The sequence below is a fragment of the Pseudopipra pipra genome, chromosome 1 (assembly GCF_036250125.1).
Source record: "Pseudopipra pipra isolate bDixPip1 chromosome 1, bDixPip1.hap1, whole genome shotgun sequence".
NCBI lineage: Eukaryota > Metazoa > Chordata > Aves > Passeriformes > Pipridae > Pseudopipra > Pseudopipra pipra.
In genome coordinates this window covers 47713230-47740962 of record NC_087549.1, presented here as the reverse complement: position 1 = coordinate 47740962, position 27733 = coordinate 47713230, and the positions used below count along the sequence as shown (strand labels likewise).

The following is a 27733-nucleotide window of genomic DNA, read 5'->3' as shown; positions in this document are numbered from 1 at the left end:
CTTCTGTCAACAGAAGTCAAAAGTGAACCCTCAGGAAATTCATTTTGCTTTTAATTATGTTTTCGAGAGTGTCAATAAGGACTCTCCTTTGAGAGGTAAATGCAGATACTGATTTCAGATGGTGTTTAGTAGACATCTGTATTTCTATCATCACGTTCAGCTTTTGGGCAAAAAAACATAAAGAGGTGTTCCCACTGGGACACCTCATTCCAGCTGCTTTTTGTGCAGTAAGGTGGGGTTTTTTTGTAGAGTAGGTCTTCCACCTACTCTGTATGAAAGAGTTAACATGGGGGAGTGTTATTCCATAATCCTTTGGAAGCACTGAGATACTGATCTGATTTAGTGCTGTAGAAAGTTAGGCAGGTAGCTGGGTATGTGGCCATAACCAGCTCACTTAATGGAAGATACATGAGAACTTGGATGGGGGACAGGGCTGGACTCGTGCCATTCTCCCACAGTCACAGAGCTGGGTCAACAACCAGCTTGTTAGAAAGTCCTCTGAATAACCACCAAAAAAACCCAAGCCAGTGGGAGTTGGAAGAATCTGGCTTCTCTTGCTATCCTGAAACATTGGTCCATCCATAGGACTCGTTGAGCTTTTGAGTAGGCTCAATGGACAGAGAAGTAGCAAGCCACAGAGATCATAAGAAGAGGATGAGGGGTGGAAATGTCCCTGAATAGCTAGTTGCCTACTTGTAGCATCCAAATCCAACAAATACAGCAGAGCAGATGGGAGGTTTAGTACATTACAGCAGAAAACCCACTATAAAACCCATCTCATCCCCCTTGAGGACAGTAGTTTCTATTACTCACTGTTCTTATGGTTGTTGCAGATGACACCTGCCTCTGAGGTATTAAGATCAAGTGTATTTAATTGTGGCTAAAAATAATGTCCCCAATAGGGTGTTGTAGCACAGTCTAATGTTGGAAAGGAAATTGGTGATTTCAAGCAACGCAGGAAATTTGTGGACAGTTACAAGATGCATGCCTTCCATTACACAAGTGATTTCGATATTTGCATGAAGCCAGGAGTTTCCTGTTCCTGCAGTGGTAATCACTGTGATCATTAGAAGACATATCTTCTGGAAGTGAAATGAGTGAAATGACAAACGTGTCAGAAATAGCATGGCTGGCTGAGCTTTGTGAGTTCACCTTCACAGTAAGGAATCAGTACATCCAGTTCACCCTGCTCGGAGTTGCTAAACCTAGAGCTATGCGAGTCGATCAGGACAGAAGTTTAATGACAGCAGCATGCATGTTTTGAAAAGCACTAGAAAGGCAAATCCTCATTCATTTTGTTTAATTTATTTTTTTCCCTCGGCTGTGGTTGCAGAAACTGGAAGAGAAGTTCCGGCTGAACAGGCGAGAGCTGATCGCCTTCGAGTTCCCAGTGCTGGTGGCCTTGGAGTTTGCTCTCCACCTTCCTGAGCACGAAGTGATGCCTCACTACAGACGCTTGGTGCAGAACTCCTAGCGCTGGCTGCCCTGCGGGGAAGGGGCTACCGACTGTTCCAGCTTGGCTCTCCTGAGCCACAGTTACTACTGGAAATGCAAAATCAGACTCCTTACAGTTCACTCTCTCTCTCTCCCCAAAACAGTTTTTCTGGCAACATATAGGAAACACTGCATCAACGTAAGACTCTCAGCTTTGACAAATTTACGTATCATTGCTTTCTCGAAGCAAGTGAAGACTGAGCTGTTGGTAAATGGTTCACATGCTGAAACTGAGTGGTGACTGACCCCACCTGTAGGGACTACAGCTATAAAAGTAGGCAAAATTTAGAAGGGCAGCCTCCATGACCACCCCTCTCTGCATCACACAAACCCTGGAAGCCCACTGAGTGCATTCTCATAGCGCTTTTTCTACAGACCTGCTGCAAATTCCAAGAGGACTTCTTGAAGTGAAAAAGCTTTTAGAAGATATCTTCACTGTGTCAAAAAGAATGTGCCAATCTATTTTTGTATCAGCAATTGAAAGTGCACTTTTTCCTGTGGGGTGTTTGTGTGTGTATCTGTGTGCGTGTGCGTGTGCGACACCAAACTGATCTCAGTCCAGGTGGTTGGCTTAGCTGTTTCCAAGTGTATCAGTTACTGATGGTGAAGATCAAGGTGACCTTACACATTTACTTCTTGAAAAACATAACTACTGGAAAAGTGGTAAATGGGATCATTTTTGGACACTTGGTTTTTTTATTCTCTGATCTTTCCAATATTGTACCTTTGAAAGCATTACACTACTACTACTACTGCGAGAGAAGGATCAGCAATTGACCTTAAGTTTTCAATCATGTTTGTGGTAAAGATGGAAGCATTAGTATAAGATTTCCATGTCATGTTTTTTAAAAATATCTTGTGTTAAGCCACATGCATATTTTTAACCTTCGCACTTTTCCCACTGTGGAGATGGTTAGACTTGCACTCTGTAGTGTTGTATTTCTGTGCTCTATGTTAGAGTGCGTAATAAGCACATTTATTGTGCTCTATCTTAAAACAGTGTTTTATTAAAAAAAAAAAAGAGTAGGGCTCAGCAGTATAACAGGTGTCTTAAGGCTCCAACAGCAGGGGCATCAGCCGTTAAAGTTTTGGGTTTTTAATTAGAATTGACTGTGCAAAACCTAAAATCTGTGCCCATTGAAGTTAGAGATGCAGTTCCTTTAGACATTTCAGTACTGGAGTTTTACAGTAAAACTTCTTGCAGCTTCCCTGGTTCTGACTGGACACTTGAGGGCTTCATCCAAGCTCCCGATGCTACATACACACTAAGCTAGTGCCATGCTTACAGACATTGTTCAATTGCTGTTATCATGTGGGATTACACCCCTATCCAATCTTCTCCTGTGCTGGTTCACTTAACAAGCCTTGCCCTAACATGCCCCACATGGATCCACTAAAATCAAATTATTACATTTGTGGTAATTATATAAAATAATGATCTCAACTGTGAGATTTTAGCTGAAGCCTTACCTCTCTTAGTTTGAGAGTGCTTGCTCAGAGTACAGAAAGGGCTTGTGAGAAGAACGTAGAGAAGTGGGACATACCAGAGGATGTAAACACACTAATGCTTACTTTCTTTTGCTCTTACTTAAATCAGTTTTATTATTTCCTTCAGTTAGGCCAGGACACATCCAGTTTCTTTACCAACTTTGATTCCTTTAAATCCTATTATTAAAAAAAAGCCTGTATGTGATTGCTGTACAGGATCTGGAAAGGTTGCACATGTCAGGACAAATGGGAATTTGTTTGATGCTGTTGCTCTCCCCCCATTTTATAGGGGAGAGTGACTATGCTAGCTTACAGTTATTATTAGTACTTATCTGATTACTGATATAGATACATTCCAACAGGATTGGGGAGGACGGGGTAAAGAGAAAAATGTGCACTTAAACCTTCCCAGTGTAATGCCCCATGTCGCTGCAACCCGCGCATCACTTGGCCAGCTGCAAAGGGAGGGGAGGGGGGCCCTTGACAGCACTCTTACTCCCTCCTCCTCCTCCTCCTCCTTCTCCTGGCCCCCATGCAGCCAAGGAACAGAGGAGCCAAGAGCCTGGAGCATGCCTGGAGCCTACACAGCTGCCCTGCCAGTTTATTCAGACCAAAAAGGCAGTGTAGTGTTGACCTACAAGCCAAAACAGTCTGTGGGTCTGCTAGGAGGGCTTCCATCCTTGGCTGTATCCCCCTCCACCGAAATTGTGTGTATATATGTTCAAGATTTGTTTCTGATTGCAGAGATCTGTTTCTAATAGCAACTACTCAAAGTTGTTAAGCAGAAGCTTTACCTTTCTGTAAAGGCTTCTACCTTTTGCTTTTGAGTCTCATTTTTTTCTTATATTGCTTTATAGCATTGCAGGGAAAAAGAAAATTGTGATTGCAAGATGCAGACTAAAGAATGACAGTCTTACAGTAGTCTTTAGAGACGCTATTGAATCATGCTGTCACATCTTTTGTCTTCTGTGCTGCTACTCAACCCTGATCTACAGTTTACACAGATTTCTGGGAGGAAATCTGATTGCTGGAGACTTTCTGCTTTTCATTATTGTTATTGTTGTTTTGGGGGTGGAAAAGTGTTTCAGAGTGATGTTCAGTTACAGTTTGAATGTGGAATAAACACTTAAGATGGTGATGATGTTGCACTGTTCACTTAGGAACGTATATAAAGCCATATGATGCTAGATTTCAGAGCACAAAGCTTGGTCAGTACAATTATGATTAGGACAATGGGCAGGATTTGCCCCCTGTTTCTCCCCAACCCTGGGAAAATTCAGGCTGAAATGGTAGAGAAAATCTGTACCAAACAAAAAATGTGTTGATTGTTTTCCTTTGTCTTACATGGCAACGAGTGTTGATTTACAAATGATTTTAGGTTCAACCTTAAATAGTTTGGGAAAATAATCCATTCCATATCACTTGTTCTGTTTTGAAATTATATACCGTACACTCTACCATGCAGAGTTTATTCATTTTCTAAAAAAAATAAATAAAAGTTTTAAAAAAACTTGAAAAGCTCATACTTTTTCCACCAGTATGTAAAATTATTCCATCTCTCATCTGTATGTGTACAGGGTTTTGGTTTTGTCTTCCTCTGGGACACAGAGCTGCTTATTAGTGAGCCAGTAGTGGGATTGCCCCAATGGCCCTCGCCATCTCCTGGCATTCAGCTCCCTGCAGAGCCCTCAGGATCTTTCCTCCAGGCAGATCTTAACCTTCATTGTTTTGGGTTTGTTGGGATTTTAAGCCCTACTTTTTGGCACCAGCCTCTCCTCCTGGAGTTGTCAGGACCAGCTTTTCTGAGTGCAAACTGTCAGTATGCAGAAGGATGAGGCACAAGCAGGCTCCTCAGCATTGTTCTTATCTCATGACCCTTTGTGCACAGGGGAATTTGGAATATGCCATTTTGGTTTAGTCCAGGTGGTAGTAAAATTTACAGCTGGTCCACCTACCAGTTGTAGTTCACAAGAAACTGCTTTCTCTTCAGAGGTTGAAAGTTCAGTTTTGGACATTCGTGTGTGTGCACACCCAATTGTCCACCACCTGTTAGCATTCAAACTGTTTTTTCACCTATGATGCCCCCTAAATCCAATACCCATCTAGGTGGTCTCACCAAACAACACCCATTTACTATGCATTTTCATTCCACATTAATAAAGTTTGGAAAAGGTTTGGCTCCCCACCTTCACCCATCACTCCAGAGACCCTCAACTGTAAATCGTATTTGTGACAATACAAACATTAGCATGATTTACACTGACCCCAGAACATACACACATACAGAAAAATACTTAGCAATCATTTTCCAAAACTACTTATTAACAGGCAAGGGCTTCTTTGGGATAGTTTGTAATATATTTAGATTATACAACCTCAGGTCATTGCTCCAGCCTTCTAAAATATATGCTCACAGCATAACTTCCACTTCTGTGGAAGCAGTGAGGAGTAATTTTTTAAGAGTCGGTTACACCCTCCCACGATGCTAAAGGATTTTGGCACCAGGTCCCACAGTAAACATTAAAAAAAACCCAAACCAAAACCAAAACAAGGTAAAAGTAGTTTAGCGAGGTGAGAGACTGAGCAATCACAGTAACAATGCCAACATCACTAGCTGAGAATGAAATCTGTCCCAAGTTGCACCTTTGGGAAGGGAGGGAAGGAGTGTGGGAAGCAGATTGGAACTTCATTTGCTCATCTTTTATTGTAAACTCTGTAATGAAGAGTGGGAAAAAGGAGGAAAAAAGGAACGTTAGGTGCATCCCTTCACAGAATGTTGTATGCAAAGCAAAAATGCCTTTCTGAAATCCAAAACCATAATCCTTCCCACCAATTTTACTGTGAACCCATACAGCCAGAGACCCCCTGCCTCAGCCTGGAGCCTGCAAGTGCAGATGAGTTCAGAGGAGAGCTTTTCAGTCACTACAGAAAAACCCAAACACCTTGCCCAGACCCCAGCAGCAAACACCCACACCAACAGTATGACAGAGAAGCAATGCTTACAGCGTGACACTAGGAAAGAGCAGGAACTGTGATCCTGGAAAATGGCCTGCATACCTTCAAAGCAAGGCAGGGGTGAACCAAGAAGTTACTGAAGTTGCTGCTGACTTGGGCAGCAAACATTTCCACCCCTTACCAAGAGCTAAATATTGGCTACTGTCATAATTTTCCCTTTCTACACATTGAACTAGTCTGTCATACACCCCTTTCCGTAATCTTGCTGAGCATCATCTTAAACCACCTAGGACCCTTGCCTCTGCTACACTGTTTAGACAGATGCTCCAGGCCTTAATTCTTCAAACCTGAAGAAACCTTATAGTTTGCAGTCAGATTTCATTGGTGACCAATTTATAACTTGTTGAACTCATGTCAGTATCTCATCTCACTTTGTGCTGGTTTAAAAGTAAACCGGTGGGAGAAATGAACCCAACTCTAGAGAGATTATAAGTCAGAGTTACAATTTACTAAAAATAAATTACAATAGATGCAACGACACAGAGAAAAACTGGTTCTAACCCACAAAAACAGATGTATAACCCAGCGCCCTGGGATAAGAACAGAACAGTGTTTGTTGGCCCCTGTGGTGAGCACCACATGGCCCCCCGGGTGCAAAGTAAAAGGAAAGGAAAACCTGTTGGTCCAGATGATGGTGGCAGTTCTGTTGAGGTAATGATCACAGTCCTGTCAAGAGTGGCAGTGGCAGTCCTGTTGGAGTTCTGGGCCTCCTCTTGATCCAACAAGTGGTACCAGAAGTCCCAAACCCCCAAGATTATATATGCTCAGGTTCAGGTGGGAATGTCCAGTACCTCCCCCAGTGCAGGGAGTTTCATAATGGGTGATTTAACTCTGTCACTCATGGGATATTTTTGGAGTCTTTGATGGTCTAGGTGTTGCAGCTGCCTATTATGCCAGTCCAGTATGGCCCATTAGCAGAGGTGACCTCTCAGGCTGGATGTGAAGGTTCTAATTCCTCTCCAGAAGGGAGTTATCATAGCTCAGTCATTAGGTGTGCCCTGGGCAGCTGGTGCAAATGATCCATTATTAACAGTCCATCAGAAATGACATAGAGGGTGTAGAATACACAGTTTTGGTTATACCCACATAGTAATAAACTGGTCTCAGCCCCTGTAACTAGGACAAACTTGAAACTGAAATCTTTCCCTTATGGGAACTCTGGGGTAGGGGGGTCCTCAGTAGCAGCTGAGATCCTTAACCAAGTTCTGGCATTTAGTTAAGCAAGATAATAAAAGGAGAAAGGAAAGGCAAGAAAACCAATCCTCTTCCAAGAGCTTCCAAGTGCAGTGAAGTGTTGCCTTGGCTAATATCAGTGGGTATGACTACTGGGGGAGAAGCTGTGCAAGCCAGGTTTTCAGCTTTCCTTTAAAAGGAAACACAGCGCCAACAAAAAGGGAAGCTAGAGGCCATCACCACAACTGCCCACATGAGCATCCCTAGAGGAAAAGGGAGAACTGAGGCGTGTTGAACACATGTTCACCTAAAGAAAGAGTTGAAGCAATGACTACCCACTCATGATCATCTTCATGATCTTCACCATCATCTCTTCTTAAGAAATGGATCTCTCGTCTGCCACAAGTCCTGTGAGAGGACTAAGAGGGTGCTAAATGAACAGCATGATTCAAATGCAACCACTAGCAACCTTCCTTCTGCCTTCCAAGTCAAAAGTGACTATTCAAAGAGGGCTTGGTCTGCGCTCTGACCTCCTGTGATGCAACCCACAAACTGGCTGCACTGTTGCTCCTCACAGAGCACAGGCATTTTAAAACATCTAAGCATAGATTTAGACATTTTAGGTGGACAAAGTCCAATATATTTCCAAACATCAGTACATTGTTAGAATTTCAATATTTAATGCCTTCTTCTAGAACAACATCCTCCCAGCTATCTTGAAACATCGTCCAATGAGCAGCAGAGAGTGGGTGGCATCAACATCTGGGCTATTTCCATGGGCAGAGATGACAATGCACACAAAGCCAACACTGCCATCTCCCATGACAGTCCGAGAGGTCAATTTATGTTTTCTGAATATAAAACTCTGCAAACTGTAATCTCCCTTTCAGGGCAACCTGTATATCTGTGCAGAATGGAGTTGAATGAAGTTAACAATCCTCATAGAAGAAAGAATTTTTTTTTTTTTCTAGTACAGACTCCTTCATTTCCTCAAACCCGAGAAATACCATACCTAGTCAGACTTCTGCCAGTCAGTGGAACATAGGAGGCATTGCATTGAGATGTACTCTCCTAGGAACATTTCATATATCACAGTTTAAATTATGGATCATGCAGACAGATTAGAAACTATGAGATCCCATTTCCTCTTTTATTCCTTGTTATGGTAAGCATTTTTTTTCCCTTTTTTTTTTTCTGCTTTTGGTTCACCTTTTATTATTTCAACAGACACAAAGATAAACAGAAGCTGGTGCAGTGCTGGGAGTTGGGTCTGGCTGACTCTTTCACACGGTGCATCCGGAGCTGCAGACTCCACCCTTCGTCTGATTTATTTCAAAAGCCTGCTGTGTCCATTAATGGAAAATTGGACTCTGTTCAGGCTGTGATGGTGTCCATGGACAGGAAAATGGAAAGTTTCAGACTAAAGCTGCAGGAGACCAGGAAGAAAAATATCTGGAGAATTTAATTGATGGTGGCAGCAGTTATTACAGACAAATACTAAAGAAATGGCAGTTTGTGACCCAAAGCAGATCTTTAGGTGGAAAGATAAAGGAGGGTAGCATGAACATCTGCAAGGCCACAGGGCTGACAAATTGAAATATTCTTCGCCAGCAGGAAGTTCAGACATTTTTCAAAACTGTACATACACAATAGGACAACAATCATTGTGATGTTAAATTTGCTGACCATTCAAGTTATTCACCTCTTAAAGATCTGAGACATATCTGATGACACTCAGGCATCCCCTGTGCACTTTTGTGCTCCTCAATAGGTTTGAGAAAGTGATAGGAATCTCAGAGACATCATTCTGCAGTTTTATTAGAATGAACAGCTGAGTGAAGTTACCACAGGAGCCTTTACTGAAGACCTTATAAGACACCAGAGAAGCCCATCAAGGCACATAGAAACCCATCTACACCTGAATTGCTGCAGTAAATCAGTTGAACAGACTTTTCAAATCACAACTGAGCTTAGAGTCTACCACTGAGATTCCTAAGGGGAAAAATAAATAAGTTAAAAGCTGTAAAAACAAGCAGAACTGCTGCTCTTAAACCCACTGATTGACATAATAACAATACTGACCTCATATGATTTTTTTTTTTTGCCGTTAACAATGTAGCAGTAAAGTAAAAGAATAACCGTAATTATAGTTATTTATATAAGGCTACTATAGAATATAGGAGGATGACATGGAAACTTAAGGGATTCTTCACCCAACCCCCCTACCCCAAAATTCCAAAATCTTTAAGAATGCTCCAGCTGAAATCTCATGCCATGGTCTTGCTTTATTGTTTGTTTTTAAACTGTTACATGGAAAATGATCATAGAATTCTATAGCAGGAACATATTTTTGGAGTAGTCAAAAATATTTCAGGCTATTTTGTACCTTCCTATTAAGGCAAGATAGCCAAACCTCCAGGCCATGAAAGAATATGTCATGAAGTGAGCTCTCAGAAAGACCAACACAAAAGACATTGGCTCTTTAAGAGCATGTTCTCTTTCTCTCCTTTTTCCAAGAAACACTTGCAAAACCTTTCCAATCTTTACCTTTGGATGAAACAATTGCGTGGACCGGGAGCTGATGCAACATAATATTCCATTATTTTCCTCCTCCTAGCTGAAGACACAGCCTAAGACATTCCCATCAGCACAGCCATCTGTTTACAGGAGCTGTATCTAGCCTGAAGCCCATAAAAAGCAAAGTGAGTACCACGACTGATACAGCAGATTTAATTTGCCTCAGTTTAAAAGATATGGTTTATTAACTCACAGTGCAGAACTACCTTGAATACCCAAGCTACCTTTAGTCTAGAAAACTCTCCCTGTTTTCCTATGATCTGCTGAAGCTCCAGATTCTGGCAGCAAGAGGTTACACAATCATCTCAGTTGTTTTCCACTGCATATACTCCTTTAAACTTGACTTTCCACGATTTCAAAGAGGAGTTTGAATCAGAATGGTGCCTTTGTGTCACGTTTTCAGAAACAAGAAGAGTAAAAAAACATGAGAGAGATTTTGAAGGGAAAGGGGAAGATCTTTTCTAGCCTTTACATCAATTTATTTAGCAGGAGGTTAAGGGTTCCTCTGTCAAAATTTTCAGTGGTGCTGCCTTTGCAATTCAGCATTTGCTCTGGTGAACTACACTGCTTCTCTCCAAACATTTCTGAATCACAGAGGATTTGTTTTATGGATTTGTTTGTTTGTTTTAACCCAAAAGAAAACAATATAGTTAAGTTTTTTCCATCTGAGAGTCTGTGGTAAGCAACTTACCCCTACAGACAGCTATTCACAACAGGAGCCATTCAATTCTTTGCTCAGCAATTTTAATATTCCACTTTGAATACAGCTGAGCCACATGAAATTCTGTTGTGTAAGGCTCTCCTCAAAGCAGAGATTTATTTTCTTTGGTTACAGCTCATGAAGTCTTGAGGCTACAACCATCTGTGTTAATCTATGCACAGTCTGTTCTTATTCATCATCAATAATAAGCCCAAGAAGCACCCATGCTGAAGACAGTATGAACAGACAACTGTAATAAAGAAATAAAAGCTGCCTTGCTGAAATTTTTAGCTTCTGTATCTATCCTACATCCCAATTTTTTGACCGTAACTGGAGACATTAAATGAGAGAAAACAATTAACTTCACCCTGAAGGAACATAATGTTTGAAAGAAAGTTCAACTATGTTTTCTGAGTGGCCATTATTGGAGTGATTTGCAGATCTCAGTCTTTGGCAGTGGGACAGCCAGCAACAGAATGGCAAAGAGAAAAACTTGGATGCTGTTGGCTTCTGCCTGCTAAATTTTATTGTGTCTCTTGCACTACAGCTGTTGGGATGTTCTCTACTAACTGCTGAAGTTTGCTGCACAAGTAGACCAGGCCATTCAACTGCTTGCAGGTGAGATCCAGGGCAATGCCTGCAGAGTCACGCACAACATTACCTCCCACTTGATCTCCACTGACACCAAAATAGGGTTGTCATTCAGCTTAAATGAAGAAACTCACTGTAAGGGCTGATCACGCTGAGCATCCCCGGCAACATGCTGATAATCTTTTTCCTGGTACTGGACTGCCCACAGGGTTGCAGACTTATGGGGATGAAGGGTCTCAATTAAAATGTTTTCTGTCTGCTCAAACCTGAAGGAACTTAATTTGCTAACTTGTGAACTTGTGGTGTTAACTGGCACAGGGACGCCTTCCCTGAAAAGGCAAAGAACAGACTGATTTCTAGGCATCAGTAAGGGAGAAGTGTCTCCTTGAGAGAAGTTTTCCACGCTTTGTTTGAAGCCAAAGCTTAATCCTTGGTGTCCCAGAAGGTATGTGACAGGGAAACAACAAAAATCCCTTCTGGTTCCTTGAGGGGACAATGAGCCAGACAGGCTTGGTCTCCACATCTTTCAAAGAAAAGTCTGAGAAATATTTGCCTTGAGGTGTTTCCCACCCCAGTCAATGAATGCTTCCTGCTTTTGTAGTGTGACTGCTAATTACAGCAGTACAGTTCTCAACAGTGGGCATCTGCCAATCTCCAAAACATTTCTGCTTAACAATAACTTTACGCTTGAACCACTGTCCTCTTAGCAGAAACTCCAACCCTCTTGTTAGTCTATCTGGTGTTAGTGATACTCCTTCTGTGCTTATGCATGGCAAACAGCATTCCCGGCTCTCCACCTTCCCTTTCCATCTTTGTTGCCTAATGACCAGTTTCTCAATCCAAATAACCATTTTCTTCAAACAACATCAACCCTTCTCCTTATCAGTTTCGAAGGGGTTGTGCTGGTTGTTTTATCCAGCCAGCTTGCTTCAGGCAGGTGTTGTTCTTACACGGTATCACAAGGCACTGGTTGCCTGCAACTCCAGCATAAACAAACTTGTTGGTGCACCAGCTTTTGCCACTGGCTGTGGTACAGAAATCAGAAGTTTAAGTGTAAACAGGGATCAAACTCCTACAGGAAAATGGGCCTTGCATTTGCTTCCCAAGTTGTACTGGTCCTCAAGAACTTGAACTAACATCTTAGAGCAACCACTTCCTAAACAGGCTCATCTGAAAACATGCAAGTCTGCCTTCCTCTCAAAATGATGTTTGTGAGGAGTCATGAAATGTACAGGACTGCTGATGGCAAACAGCAAGCAGAAAAAGCTTCAGCAGTTGCAGGGTCTCCTACAGTCATGCCTGTGAATGCAGCTATGGGATTTCACCCATTGCCTGGCAGGAGCACAGAGAGAGGCTCACACCCATTTTAAGAGATTCTTCTACATCCAGGCTTCTCTATAGGGGCAATGAGTTCACAGCTGAACAAGTTCTGGGCTATATCTTTTTAAATCTGAATGACAGAATATATAAGACAAAATACACTAAGTATGGTCTCAGTGTGGTTTTCAAAGAGATTTTATATACCACCAAATCAAGAACTTAACATATCAACTGTCAACTCCCACCCATTCTGGAAGCCAAGACATTTATTAAAAAGAAGAGCACTGTGTGACTGCTTCTCATCCCAGACAGTAAGGAGAAAGCACACTCCTCTCCTCAGTGATCAAGTAGAGAGCAGAACTTTTTCACCAGCATTATTCAAAAAGCCAGTCTATTTTCTATAAGAAATTAAGGCTTACACAATGTCACTTTCAAAACATAATTTAAAAAAGGGTTAAGCTTCTCAAACCAGGCAATTAATATGAAAATAGTTACATGGGCTCCTCTAATTCCTTTTTGGAACTAAACAGGCATGTATTTATTATATATCTTAATTTAAAAAAAAACCACAAATGCAACAAACCAAAACCAACCAAATCCCCCCCAAACCAACAACCCCTCCCCAAACCTATGAATAAGAAACACATTTTTCAGAAGCAAATCTCTTCCCATTTTATCTCCTTCTACAAAAGTATTTCAGCCTCAATTTTTTTCAGTCCTGCCCCCAATCTCCTTCCTCTCACCCATGCCTTCTTTTCAAACAAAATGAATCTGTCCCTGTGTCTATCCTCTGGAACAGGATTAAAGTTTCACACTGAGCCTGTCGCCTGGTTCACAGTAGTAGATGATCTGTTTGAAAGCTGTTCATTCAGCTTCTGCTCTGGGCAAGACAAATTTGCTATGGAGTTTTCTTCAACCCGCTACCTCCTATAGTTTACAGGTAAAACAAAGCTGGATGAAACTTGTCCTCAGCACTCAGTGCAGCTCCCAGGAACTACCTTTTCTACAATACTTGCTAAAATCATCCTCTTCAATGCATGTCCTACGTTGACATCACATTTCCTGAATTCTTCAGATCTTCTTTTTTGAGGGTGGGAAACAAGAACATAACCATATATTCACTCATCCACCAACTCAGACATAGGTGTTAAAAAGGGTAATAGAAAATCAGAATTCCATCCCTTACCAAATGCTTTAATAGGTCCAGTGCTTTTTTTAAAAATAATTTTAAAGGCTTTTCCCACTGCTTTTTGCTAAGATCACTTGCTCTGCAGATTTTCAGCTTCTGTATTAAACTGGTCCTGAAAGACTGGCGTAGACTCTCTGCCAACCCAACGCACAACCGCCACACACTAACAACAGAAACGTTTCAGTGGTATCAGGTTCATTTAATTCATTTAATAACATGTTCTGCTGGAAGCTATGTTACGGCCATCAGATCCAGAATATTGTTTCAAAATGGAATCTCTGTTGCCTGCATTTTAGTAATCCACTTGTATTCCATATCCAGTAGTTTTACTGTCTCAATCTTTGTTCAGTGGCAGCTGGCTTTAAGTAGAGGCTCTTTATGATAAAGGCCAGCCACATGCATGAGTCATGCCACTGCAGCAAAGAATATAAGCCTTGTCCCAAATCAATTACTTTGTAATAAAAAAAAAAAGACATTTGGAAAATAAAAGTGTAAGCAAGATAAGATCAAAAAGGTATTACCTTATTCAGGACCATCTCTGTCAGTGTTTTGATCAAAACTAGTAGATGTGAAAAGGGCATGACAGGACAGCCTCCAGGCATCTGCTGCTTCTCAGAAATACCAGCACACTCCAATTTCTCTCTCTAGTCTCATGTGTTGACAACCCAAGAACTGGGGAGTTTTCAGACAGTAAGTTCCTTAAGTGATGGATACTGATAAAATCGGAGGTTTTTCTGTAAGTTGAACTGCAGACCCACCACTTTGCATTCAGGTAGTAATTGGTGTCATTGCAACATTGCAATGTAAAGGAAATCCTCCTTCCTCAGAGCTGTATGTTCGTCACTTTGTATTTTTGATTCACTGGACAAAAAGATCTGTTAGATATAAATGATCCACTCTTGCATATTTCTTCTCTAAATTACTGAGCATAACTGTTCACTAGTCTTGCAAGAACCATTTTAAGCTTGGAATTCTGAGGCTGCCTGCTTTGAAGATCACTTTAACAACACTGAAGTGTTGTTTTTTACCATGCAGCATCCCTTCTTCAGAGGAAGGGCTGAATTAAAGATCAGGCCGCTGCTTCCTCAGGAAATTGCTCTGCCCTGTCCCCTTCAGTCTCCAGCCTCTGCAAGTAGCCAGTATGTGTCTGCCCTCCCCACATTTCCCCTCTGCTGCAATTGCCTGCCTGGGGCTATGTGCTGCCAGGACAGGGAGCCCAAACAGTGCCCCTCCATGTCTCTTCTCCCTTGGGTGCCACTGGTAGGAACACGCCCCTTCCCAAGGGCAGTGGTGAGGAGCCAGGGTCTTCCTGTAGGTGTCCTCCCACAGCCCACCTTTAGGTTTGTATGGCAGGCACTGCCAGCTGAGATGTCCTCTCGGGGCTTTTCAATTGCTACAGCTCTCCATGTCCCAGTTGACATCCCCACCCCAGCACACATGTGTTGACAAAGGCACCACTTGTTCCAGCAGCCAGAAGACCCCCTTAGGGCTCTCTCCCCACCACCTTTTCCCCGACAACAGGCTGACCCCAACAGCTCACTGCTATCAATGCTGAACCAGCCCTTGGCTCACAGGCCCTCCCTCAGAGGCGAATGCCCCACTGGACCCCAGCCCTGCTGCCCCCTCTGCCACAGTCTGAGCAAGGATGGCAACCCATGCCTTTAGCACCTTGAGACAACTCCAAATATGCAAAGATGGATTTCCAAGGCCATCAAGCTCTATTTCCACCCTACTCTGAGTCTTCAGCAAGACTGATGAGCCTCATGCTGGTCCACAGGAGTCACCCTCACCTGAAGCAGGCCAGGTCAGTTCAGAGGGTACTTCTTCTTCCCAGTCATGTTTGAGAAAGGAGCCCAACTTCACTGTTAACTCTGGTTCTTTGATTTGCTTACACAGCAATGAATTTAAACCTGCACTATTTTACTTACCTCAAGCAGAGTCTTAGAAATGCAAGCAAATTGCACTAAGGCACAAAAAGAGGCAAGCAGAAGTAAACAGCTCAGTGTTGTTTAACATTCATGAAGTTAAATAAAAAGGCAGTGGACTTACTATGCAGGGGGATACTAATGCAGTAGCTGCGGAGACTGAATTCCCCCAAAGCCTTTACAATGTAATGCCTGTTGCAGGCAAACAAGCTTCCCACAGCCACCCCAAGTATGCCCTCTGTGATTAAAATGCTACAACAAGCCTGGCTGTTGGTTTGGCCGCTGCCTTTCTGCTGAGACCACCAGCAAGAAAGCAAATGGGTGTTCTGGGTTTTGGTACATTGCTATGAACAGCACAGGCAAAATAGAGGAAGAAAAAAAAAACAGACTGCAGCCTATCCTTGAAAGTTATGCAAGAAGAGAGGTACATGATGAGCTTTTCCCACAGCAAAGTTTCCAGCTACGATTGCAAAACCTCAGCAATCACTCAGAGACTCTTTCATGAGGTCTCCTAGGGTCACTATTCACTTCAAAAATCAGCAGAAAGGTGGCACAGCAAGGGTTCTACTGTATTGCTACAACTGGTTGGCAGAGTTGTCTGGGGAAAGCCAGAATATTGCAGCCATCACTCCCAGAACTGTCTGAATTTATGGACTGGTAAACCATTAGGATCCATTTTGTTAGATTAAAGAAGATATACTCTGGTAACTGTAGCCTTGTAAAGGCCATGTGTCTTGTCTAGACTAGTCACTTTGTTTCTATCTACAGACAGAAAAACACTTTCAGAGGATCTTTCAGTCATATTAACACAGCAATCTATTCCAGAAGAATTATCTCTCTTAGGGCACCCCCCTCTTTCCATTGAGTTTGTCAACTTAGATTAAGGGACTACACTTTACATATCTAATGTCCCTCACCTCACTGAAGTTCCTTTTACCATGAAGACCTTTTCCTCAATCTTATCACCTTGTCATTTAATATTACTTTCATACAGATTGCTTTTGTAGGCTCTAATATATCAAGACTAGTTTCTAACAGCCATTTAGCAACCTGAAATGAAATTATTTTAAGAAGTCTTGAGATGAATTGCTTTACAGTCTTTATGACTGTAAAGGTTCATAATCTTTGTTGCCTCTTACAATAATTTAAGAGACAAACCACTGCTGGGAACAGTATGTGTCCCTCCAACCCCACCAGCCAACAAAAATTTGCAGAGTTCAAGAGAAATCTCAGAGAATGGAAGAGGAAAAAAAACTCACAAAGAGCAATCACTACAGATATTGAGATTTATTGCTGATTTTCCCTTTCTGCAAAGCTGTCAAACTGCTGTAGTTCCAGAAGGGGATTATCTCCAGAAGCCCCTTGGCCTCCGTCCCTGTGCCAGTTCAGACGACGTGACCAGAGACCTGCGTGTGGCAGCTTGCTGCTTACAGAACAGTTGGAGACAAAATCCATCCTTCCGGATCCTGAATTTATGGCAGGATCTGGGCTCTGACATTGCTTGGTATGACCTGCTGTCAGCTTCCAATAAAAAAAACCTGGGGGCATCCAGTGTGGAATGTTGCTTTTCCTGAGTTTAGTTCCCTGTGCAAGAAGCTGCTACTGAGAGGTTCTCACACGGAGCCATCAGCATGAGACAGTGACCACATCAAACTGATATAGTTTGTCTTGTGCTTTGAGGCAAAGGCTCCTTATCATCTTGCCAACTATGCAGCTTCCTTACCAGCACTATTAATAGCATAGCTTTTCTTTCTTAATGAAAAAACAATAGATCTCTTTCCTCATGTTTGGTTGCACTTCTTCATTCCTGCTGCCGCAATTTTTTCATCATAGTGTCTCTAGGCTGCAAGTCAGCTCTTTTCCAGCTGGCGAAATCTGGTTCCTCTTTATGTGCCTGTCCTTTCAGTGTAAACAAGCAGTGCTTCTCCAACTCCACTGATTACAAGGCTGTAAACAAAGTACACCACAAATTTAGCATCAGGCAAGTCCCTCTACTTGATACAACAAAGGTATTGTTTTACCTAAACACATTTCAACCTAGAGACAGTAACCCAGGTGATTTTTTTCACTTGTCTTGCTAAGAAAATGCTGAAACCCAAAATGTCTTATTTAACTGATCACATCAGAAACAACCTTTCCTATATTTTAGTGCTGATGGTATTCAGTGAAAATGCATAGACAGAAATCTAAATAGAGAAGGTTGCCCCTAGTTACAAGAATAGCTCCACACTAGCAAGAATAGGAAAGGAAGGCAAGGGATTTGAACCTCATTAGCTTAATGATTCCCTCTTTCTGTTTGTGTTCTGTCCTGAAAACTTGCCACTTGATAATGTCAGGGGAGATGTAAAGCCTAGGTTTTGGGGACTAAGGAAATTTGGGAAAAATACTTTTGCTCTGGTGTGATCCCATTGGCACAGTGAGGCCAGCAGAAATGCTCGTGTTTGCCTCTCTTTGTGCAGAACACGGTGAAAGAACCTGCACCATCCAAAATGGCACACATGCCCAAGCGCTTCCTGTGCTGCTCACAGAGTTGTGGAGGCAATAACACCTCCCTCCAAGACTCAGGCTAGAAGCAGGATGAATGGTTTTACAAAAACCTTCACTGAAATATGCTATCAACCCATTCAATCCATTCAATAGTTAATCCCCAAATATCCTCTCTCTGCTATCTATCATAGATGACAAGAATATGGTAGGATGCCGACTCTTCTCCCCTTTTATAACAGTGCAAAGCTAAGTGTACTGACCTTTCATCTTGGCCTCATGGCTTAATTAGCTTATGAAACAGAAAAGCTCCTTAATGAACTTTATAAACAAAACAAACTCCTGTTAAGTTCATTTGTAAGAGGGCTTTTTTTTTTTTCCTTGGGAAGATAAAAAAAAGGCATGTAAGGCTGAAGGCTCTTTGGTCTAATAGTATTACATTCACTTAAATCATAGCTTTAGTGAGCTGTTTTAAAAACCACATAATTGCCCTTGTTCCTGAGAGGGAAAAAATATTGTATAACAACAGCACAGTGAACAGCCCGGGAAAGTAGGTGCTACAGACAGTCTGTAGACAGTTCACTGGGGAGACAGACTACCTGTGGTGTGGAATTACCAACAAGGAGCAAAGGGCCGAGAGGGCTGCAAGTTTTTCGAAAAGATCTAAACCACTTGAGTCTGGCTGCCTTCGATCACTAACAACCTTCGAGTGCTTTTCTTTGGAGAGGATTAACCCCACTGTCTTGCCTGGATTTCATCTCCAGTTATAAACATACACTCTGCATTAATTTCTTTGGAAACTAAGGGGTTTTTTTCCCATTTCTACAGAGTAATTTTCCAAATTTTTAACAGAGACTTTAAAAAACAAACCTAACTTTGACATACCATCCCAAAAATTAGACTGGCAATTCTGTACAAAAGATAGTAAACTGCACAGCCCCATTCCGTAAAAAGATGCCTGCATCTAAACTGTTCTTTAATATCATATATCCTACATAAGAGAAGAAGAAGCCAGATTACTAGGCCACTAGAAACCATTGTTATATCTTCAAGATAAAGCAGAGCAAAAACCACGGCTAAATGCCAACCCTTGATTTACCTTCAATTTACCATCTGGCAAATCCTTCAGCTTCTGCTTATAGTGGGGGGACAGCTAACTGCATTTGCCTGTCATTCAAAAATTAACATATGATATTGTCCATGACAACACTGAACCAACACTAAAATCCTCAGTGATTAATGATCTCATGAGTGTTCTGCAGCTGCTATGATCTAAAAAACCATTCCCAAAGTTTTGCTGATAAGCCAAGACACTGCCGATGCACAAGCAATATGAGAATTCAAATTAAAGAAATAAATAAAAGAAATGGTTTTCTTTTTGAATTATCACAATTAAAGTGTAACAGTGGCCCAAGGGCTAAAGCAAAGTTTCTCTTAAACATACAGAAGTGTCCATCATTTATATAACTTGAAGTGCATACAGGGCATGTGGTATGTGTGCAACTACATGGGTCCACGTGCTCACATTAACAAAGGTACACATTATTTTTTAGTATACGTGTCAGTGAATACATATATTTAATCCGAGCCTACCTCTAGCACGCACATGATAGACCTGCACAAACACATGTAAAACACGGTGAAGAGCAGCAAGTTAATGGCCTCGACTAGGAGTGTTGTAGGTGCATTGATACTAGTTTAGTCTCTTACACACAGGTCACGGGTATTCCTAGCACTAAAAAAAATACACAGCTTATTTCAGCACTCGAGATTACATGTGCCTAAAATACACATAGGAATGCATATTCACACACAGGTAAACGGGGCTGGTTTGCACTGAGATTCTTCTTTCTGTAACAATTTTATCACACCTGAAAAAAGAATATGCTAATTCCACTCAGTGCAGAGCTTAGTCTTTAGGATGGCAATCAAACTGTAAGGTACAAAAAGGAAGACTAAAGCTTTTCAAAGGAAAGCAGATTTTTATTTCCATTAACAAAGCCATCCTAAGAGATACATGCCTAATCCCATACTGAGATGTTATTTGCACAGCAGAAGCATTTAGGAGCATCAGCTATGGTCTGTGATTCCCTTTTGCTGGGTGCTATACAAACACAGATCAAAAACACTGCCTTTGACCAAAGGAGCTTGCACCACAATCCTTTACGTTACTACCTAAAAAAATTCAGGTTAGGTGATTCATAATGTGTGGCCACACATTTCAAAATCCAGATACAGCTTTGGAAAAAGTTTATCATCATTACTTTCTACTGTTTTCATTTTATGCATTCACAGTACACAGTGTGTTAGGGAAACTTGAATGCACCCTTTTGGTTAAAACGATGTCAGCAAACCTTGGCTCCAGTGTTTTATTTCCAATTCTGCCACTAAATTGTAGCATGACTTTGATGGGTCATTTATTTGCCTATTGCATCTATTTGCCTAGCGGTAAAACATGCTGAGTGAATTGTGGCAAGGCTTAACATCCAAAATGTCCATGTTCTCCCACAGAGGCAGAAGAAACACTCTTCTTATTACTGTACTGCATCCATCACTGCACACCTGGTTCTCCTTACATGCAAAATAATACTGGCAGCAATAGAACTTGACATTTAAAAGTATTTCCACACAAAGCACTGTATGGAAATTCATTTTTACTGTGAAGAAAAAAGCTCGTGTAGGCACTTACCAAGAAATTGTCAGTACATTGGCAGTCATGGCAAAGAAGAATGGTGATAAGCTAGCAGTGATAACCTGTTAAATTGAAAAACAAAAAAAAAACAACAAAAAACCACTTTGTGAACTTGTACTATCATAAATGAAAACTGGAATACTTTTGCTGAAATTTAATTTCTGTATATGCAGTCATATTTTTTCCTTTTATTTTTTCTTTTGTTTTCTTAAGCAGTAGATGCAGTACCTAAAATAGACAGTCAATGTACAGGAGAAACCAAATGGGTCTGTGACAAACAGCGAGGCATCGCTGAAGACAGTTTACCCTCCTGCCCAGCCTTCTTCCCAATGTAAGTACAGAGATCACATACAGGCACCTCCTTTCCCCCTCAGCCAGTTGGAGACAGGTCAGAAAGAGCAGAAAAGGACCCAGCAGACAGGGACACAAGAGCTGCACAGCTAGCTTAGGGCAGGAACCTGATTGTGGGGTATTGCTGAGAAAACGTGGGCAAAACGTGCTGCAAAACATCAGGCTGGGAAACCAGTGGAGAAAACAGTATGACAGTCATGCATCACAGTTCAGTTCTGACTCCTATAGAACCCAGGACACAGCAGAGGGAGGGCAGGGAACCAGAGCAGGGTTCTATCACACATCCCACCTGGCCTGGCATAGAACCCTGCTGGTTTTTACTTGCCAACAACAGACTGGGGAGAGCAGTCAGATCCCATGTTTGGAAAGCCTCGCATTTTTGAGGAGAATGAGAGCTTAAAATGTGTTTATGGGTGTATTAAAAAAATAAAAAAAGAAAAATTATCAGAGTATAGGGTAAAGGAAAAACCCACAACTTCGGTAGGTTTATATCACAAATCTCTCATTACCACAAGGTGTCCTGGGCAGAGAAGCTGAAGAGAAATGATTTTATACTTTCCTAGTACTGATCCCAGAAACAGCTAGATCTTGACATACAGATCCCTGCCTCAGCAGCTACAGAGCTACCACATCTGCAGCCTGTGTGCAGTTTTGGACATTTTGTTGCCAGATGGATAATGTAAAATGGAAAGAGTTCAAAGAACAGTGACAGAGTCATTAGATGGGGGGATTGATTTTCAGTCAACAGTTAGGATAAGCAATGCCTGTGGGAAAGGAAGACTTGGTAGTGGTTTACAAATACTTGGAAAACACAAGCACTGAGGAATGAAAGGAACTATTTCGGATAATACAAAATTGCCCAAGGAAAAAGATGAAATTAAGAAACAAAACATTTAAACAATTATCAGCTAAGATTTCCTAATCGTTGTTTGCCTAGTTGACTCCCAGGGGAGACAGCAGAAACTTCATTCCGTAATCTATTACTTATAAAACACTACTATGTGTGCATTAGGGAAGCAAATACCATTTCATAGTGGATTCTGTGCACCAGAGCTTGGACTAACAGTGTATCAGTCAATACCTACTACATTTGTTACGGTCACATTTTAAAAGTTGGGTTCTGAATCTGCCTGGAATATAATCAGTGCAGGATCACCAGCAGCGGCAGATGAAGAAGAGGTGGTTGTATGTCACTTCTCCAGCCCCACTCTAAGAGTTAGCTGGAGAGGGGACAATAATCTAAAGCTAGCAGTAAGACCACGCAACGGTAGTATGCGCCACACAGGAGCGACGGTGCCCAATGGGGACTACACAATGAATACCTCCTTTGGCCTATTTGGGGATGTTTCCTACTTTAGGAAGAGTCAGGCATACAGATGGCTTTTCTCCTTCCTAGATGTCACCATAAATCACACCCTGATTGTTCTCCATTTGCCTATAGACCAGGCACCTGACAGAGGAAATGAAGCAGGAGATGGACTTGATCCAGGCAGGATACCACAAGACTGCAGACCCACTCCATTCCTGCACAAATGCAAAATTGCTGGTATCAATACAATCACAGACATAGTCCTGATACTAATTTCATCTGACTTAAGTATTTTCACACTGCCAACTGTGTATAACACAGGCAATGATGTAAAGCTTAAAGCCAATGGAAAAAGTGAGCCCCTATTCCAAGGGAAAATCAGAGATGTGTATCAGCTCTACTCCTATACTCTTTTATGTATACATACAAGCAAACATACAACTAAATATATGTACCAAAAAGAGACTGACAAAGAACAAGTCATAAACGTAGAATTATTCTTCAAAACTCAAGCAGATCATATTGCAACTGTGCACATGCATAGTCATTTGCAGCCAGAGAGAGCTGACACCTACTCGAAACAGTGGAATTTAACCATTCAGGAGCTGAATCCTTCCTGCACTTTACCTAAATACAGCTCCGAGGTTAGATATCCATCAGTTCAAATGCAGCGCTCTAAAATACATTCACATCTTGTTATAGCAGGCTGGATTCTCTCCTTACACACACTGCAGCAGATGCATTGACCTACAAGGAACTATTTCTCGTTTACATCAGTGTGAATGCTTGTAGAATTAACTGTACTGAGTTTATTTTAGGTTAACGTTAATTCATTACATAAAAATATACAATACTAATTACCGAGCACGTCAACAGAAATGAACAAAGTATGGCAGCTGTGGTATCTACAGAGCATTCTTTTCTTTAAGCTCTTCTCCCAAAAGAAACTGAAGAGCTGCACTTGAGAAGTGGCACAACTTAAAGTTGTGTCACCCACTCCCTTGTAGTGCCTTGTTTATTAGAAACTTGAGAACCGAGGCCAACAGCAGAGAAACAGGCATTTAAGAACCCTCCCAACACAGGCCTTATCAGAAACAATACACCATTCTACTGCCATCATCCCAAACCTCTGCAAAAATGAAGGCTGTAGCCTCTTGGACTATTATAGCTGAACACGGCTGTATTTTTAAAAAATTATGTAAGAGTGTCTCAGTGCCAAAGACAGACAAAATGTGGGTTGGAAGTAAGCGTGTGTAAGGAAAAAAAAAACAAACCACAAAACAAACCAAAAGGAAAACACATTGCTAAAATGTCCACCTTTGATTGTTTACCTTGAAAGAGGAATATATTTAAAAATGAAAAACAAGTCTTCAGAGAAGCTAACTATATAATTTGTTCCAGGGAAAAATCTAAAATCTAGGGACATAGTACAGAAGGTAATTTTCCTTTAAGTACATTTCAGCATCGTCTGAAGTGTTTTAAGTGCACATTTAGTTTGAAAAAAAAACCACCTACATTGATGTTCTGAATGGCCTTTAAAAAAAACCCCAAATCACAACAAGCTAAGTGCAGTAATCTCTCTTTCTTCACTTTAAAGGTCACAGTTGTCCTCCTAGGCATTTAGATGCCTTAGGAAAAGGAATGAGCTTGCAAGACAAAAGAAAGCAAGTTAAAGGGCAAACTAAAGTTAATGATTTCCAAATATATTTTGATGCTGAATCTTTAAAATCAAGAGATGGAAAGGAAAATTTTATTCAGCTATAATACACCCATTTTGAACAAAGGTCCTGAAGATTTTGACATACAGTCACTATTCTATCAAATTATACAGACTGGATGGTTGAACATCAACTATTTTAGAAACAGGAGCAGCTCCATAGACTCTGTCTATTTATTTGCTTAAAGGAACTGTGAGCAGGCAGTATTGCAAAAGCTACTTTAAAAACATCCATATCCTGAAAGTTTCTCCCAAAATTCTGACACAGCTTTCCACGATTAGGAAAAAAATCCAAGTGGAGCATCACTTAACAAAACATTTTATCCTAAGAAATCATTTCAAACCCTTCCTTGCACCAAAAAAAAAAAAGGTTAAAAAGGTTAAAATATTATTTCCTAAAATAAATCTAAGTTTAGCATGTCATTCCATTGTATTTTGGAAACAAGACCCATTTAAAGGAACACTTTATTAACACCTATTTTTCTTGATTTCAACCATTTCTGTAGTTTCAATCACTGTGTTATTTACAAGTAATTTTAAAAATTATTAAAAATCTTGGCATTTCAAACTGTGTTTGTTATCTCAATCAAACCAGTTCTAGTTCTTTACACAGTGTATCAGCATATCCTTGTGATGGATACTTACCTAGGAAGAGGTCTGTGCATAAGAGGAGAGTGGGCTGATCTCCTCCACACAAAAGACTGGGCCTGAATAGTCAGGTAATAATACAGGGACTGAACAAGAACCAGGAGAAAAAAACAGAGGGCAACTCAGCCAGTTAAGAGGTATCAAACTTCTTCATTGGAGGACATTCCAAAATTCAGGTCCCCATCCCCACAGAAAAGGGTGAAAACTTCAGGGATCAACATCATTCTGGGAACCAAAGACAGGCCTGGATGCCATAAAACATCCCATACACTGTTTACATTGTCATTTACATTTAACAAGCTGTTCTCAAGGACAACACAGTGCCCAACTTCAGGATCCAAAGAGAAGAAGGGAGTTAATTCCAGAGCTCCAGCTTGCCACTTATCAGGCTGAATTACTGGCTACTAGAAAAACAACAGCATCATTGAAGATCTGGGTAACAGACTAAGATCCATAAAGCACGAATATCCTAATGTGTGGAAGAACTTGTTGTAGAGTAGGGACAAATCCAGCATTCAAAATCACCTTTGCACAGGAAAAAAGTAGGTATAGGAAAGAATAAGCTCTCATGCATCTGGTTTTTGTAAATCTGCTTTAGTGACTTGGGAGTGGAGGGATGCACTATTAACTACTATCTTTAAAGAGTTCCCAAGAAACTTGGATAGACAGACCCCTGCACAACTCATGGCATGAATGATCTCCTTTCTCCTAATCACATCATGATCAGACAAGAAAAAGGATTCAGAAGTGACAGTAAAATTTGTTTCATAAATGTTGTTTAAAAAAATTGGGGGAAAATGGAATTTATGTTATAATTAGAAATTAATTTAGTTTTATAGATTACAAAATAAAAAAATACAGGCTGTTTGGAGAATTTCTTGCTGAAGGATCTTAAGAAAAGGCAAGATCACTATTGAGCCAACTTCCCTATTATATCTTTTTCTTGAACACATAACATCAGAAAACTCTGGTAAGTCTGATGGCATTCTAAGGGTTCCTGGTCCTTGGCAAAGCAGGAACTTGCATCCAGGGAGATACAGGAATGTGGAACTCTGTACTCTTCTCTGTCTTGCCTTCCCCATTGACCAGCTGTGGTTATACCACAGCTACTAGTGTGTCAAATCTTGATCAGTTAAAACCAGCCAGCACTGGGCTAGATAAATGTGTCATTCTTGACAAAATTATCATTGATTCCTTTCATCCCTGACTTTACAATTACTTTAGAAAAAGATTTTCAAGTTGCAGAAGCTGGTTGTAGCTTCTGAATATCTAGCATTTCTGAGCTGTTCAAGAACATATTGTTTATACAGCCAAGAACACAGATGAGGACATTTTCAAATTTTAGATTCTGATTTAATCTTCCTATTTGAAATGGAAAGATATGGGGGGGGATTTAGTCCTGACATGACCATGATTTGTTAATATTACAACCATACTTGTACACACCACATAAAAAGTATGTTGCCTCTGATACTTTTAAACTGTTAAAAAGTTAAATGTCATAGTTCTCGCTGTAAGCGAACACAGAATACTTTACAAAAGTTTTCCTTAATTTGTGCACACAGAGCCAATCCTTGTAACCTCACTTCCCCAAACTGCCAAAACCTCTGTCCTTACAAAAACGCGTATTTTTTCCAAAGACAGTGTTTTGAAACAGCTCATCAAGTTCACTCACTGTTCAAAATAAATCTTTCTATTTACCATCAGATCGTCTTCTCAAAACATCAGGAAAAGGCTTCTGATGTACATAACCTTTGTTTTCATTCTACTGTTGGAATTAAAGCAATATCAAGCTTTTTATAGACATAATATTCGTTTTGTCCCTCTTCTGCGTGGTTTAACCAGCTGCTAAGATAATCATCAAAAATCACCAGGGAAATGGATCACTGTTAGTGACACTGAAAACAGCTACACCAAGATAATCCAGTACTATCAAAAAGGTAAAAATTACAGCAGGTAAACATCAGTAAAAACACATAATCTTTTGTTTCTTGAAGGAGAGTCACTGAAATAATTTCCCAGATTTCAGAGTTACATCTCTTTTGTACATATGTTTACGTAAACATATGTACATATGTGCACACAAAATGTTATGTCAGATGTGGAAGTATAGCAAAAACAAACCAAAAATCTTCAGAATAGAAAAAAAGGAATAGCTAATATTTTAATGCCATCTTCCGTATTCATTAATTCACATGAATTTTCTAAGCTATTAATATCTTTCCCCTGTTTGCACACATTTTTCATCTCAGCTTGTCTACAAGCCATCTCTATCTAGCTCTCCTTGGTTTTGCTATATCCAAATTTAAGGCAACCAAACATCGCCAGATGGGTAAATTCTCTGCACCCTAGCAGGAATACTTTCATTCACAGACATTCAGTAGCTACAGAAACAGATGAACAGATGAAGGCATTGAACTGGGACAGCCAAATACATGGAAAAACACTGAGGGACTGAGATCTCCCTTGTCCAAACCCTGACTGAAGTGGTCCAGCATGTACTGACAAATCTTTTTGAAATAAACCAGACTTGAGAGGAGATCTTCATAGAGCAGGTGGTGATTGTGAGGTTTCAAACTGCAGAAAGTCAGCAGTGAACAAGGAGAGGCACCAATAAGACCACCGGAAAGCTCACTGTGGAAGGCTGGTACCATCACTGGAAACCTGCCATTAGTTGGCAGCAAAAACCCCTCCTAAAGATGACAGACATGGTACATATCCTCCCTCATAAGAAAGACAGCATGGGACTAGAACTAATGTCCAGTACAGCAGGATTGCTTGTAAACAGCATAGGGGAAAAAAATACAAACAAACTGTGTAGAAAAAAAGTAATATTTTTTCCCCATGATCATCAATCAAAATAAAGCACCATTAACAGCTACAGATGCTGTGAACAGATCTCCTCCATCCTGAGCAGAATTAAGTATCTGAATGAATGCTGCATGCAGAACCAGACCAAAATCAAAGTAGCATTAGCTGTTCAATTTCAGGTCAGCTTTGGGGATGACCTACCCAGAAATAAAAACCTCCCTGGAAGCTTTCAAGTATATTGCCTATTGC

At 40.9% G+C, this 27733-nt stretch overlaps 2 protein-coding genes across 12 annotated transcripts in view; one reads left to right on the top strand and one right to left on the bottom strand.

Annotated features, from left to right (window-relative positions):
- CABLES1 (Cdk5 and Abl enzyme substrate 1) overlaps positions 1–4505 on the top strand; it is a 73721-nt gene extending 69216 nt beyond the window's left edge. For all 3 annotated transcript variants that reach the window (XM_064655219.1, XM_064655210.1, XM_064655229.1), the window contains one exon: positions 1334–4505. In XM_064655219.1, the coding sequence (XP_064511289.1) occupies positions 1334–1474 (141 nt within the window). In that variant the 3' untranslated portion in view covers positions 1475–4505. The remainder of the gene's footprint in view (positions 1–1333) is intronic.
- Positions 4506–16744: 12239 nt separating this feature from the next.
- The window catches only part of TMEM241 (transmembrane protein 241), a 56329-nt gene continuing 45340 nt past the window's right edge, over positions 16745–27733 (bottom strand). For 2 of the 9 annotated variants that reach the window (XR_010430696.1, XR_010430694.1), the window contains exons 14-16: positions 22403–22523; positions 20646–20710; positions 16745–17419 (exon numbers count right to left, since the gene is read on the bottom strand). Coding sequence is in view for 6 of the 9 variants with exons in the window: in XM_064655246.1 (XP_064511316.1) it covers positions 17375–17419; positions 19550–19571; positions 20646–20710 (132 nt within the window). In the remaining 3 variants the exon portion in view is untranslated. Of the gene's footprint in view, positions 17420–19549; positions 19572–19606; positions 19692–20645; positions 20711–22402; positions 22524–24359; positions 24760–27733 lie in introns of those variants that run through there. The other 7 variants (XM_064655259.1, XM_064655268.1, XR_010430695.1 and 4 more) reach the window with 6 other exon arrangements.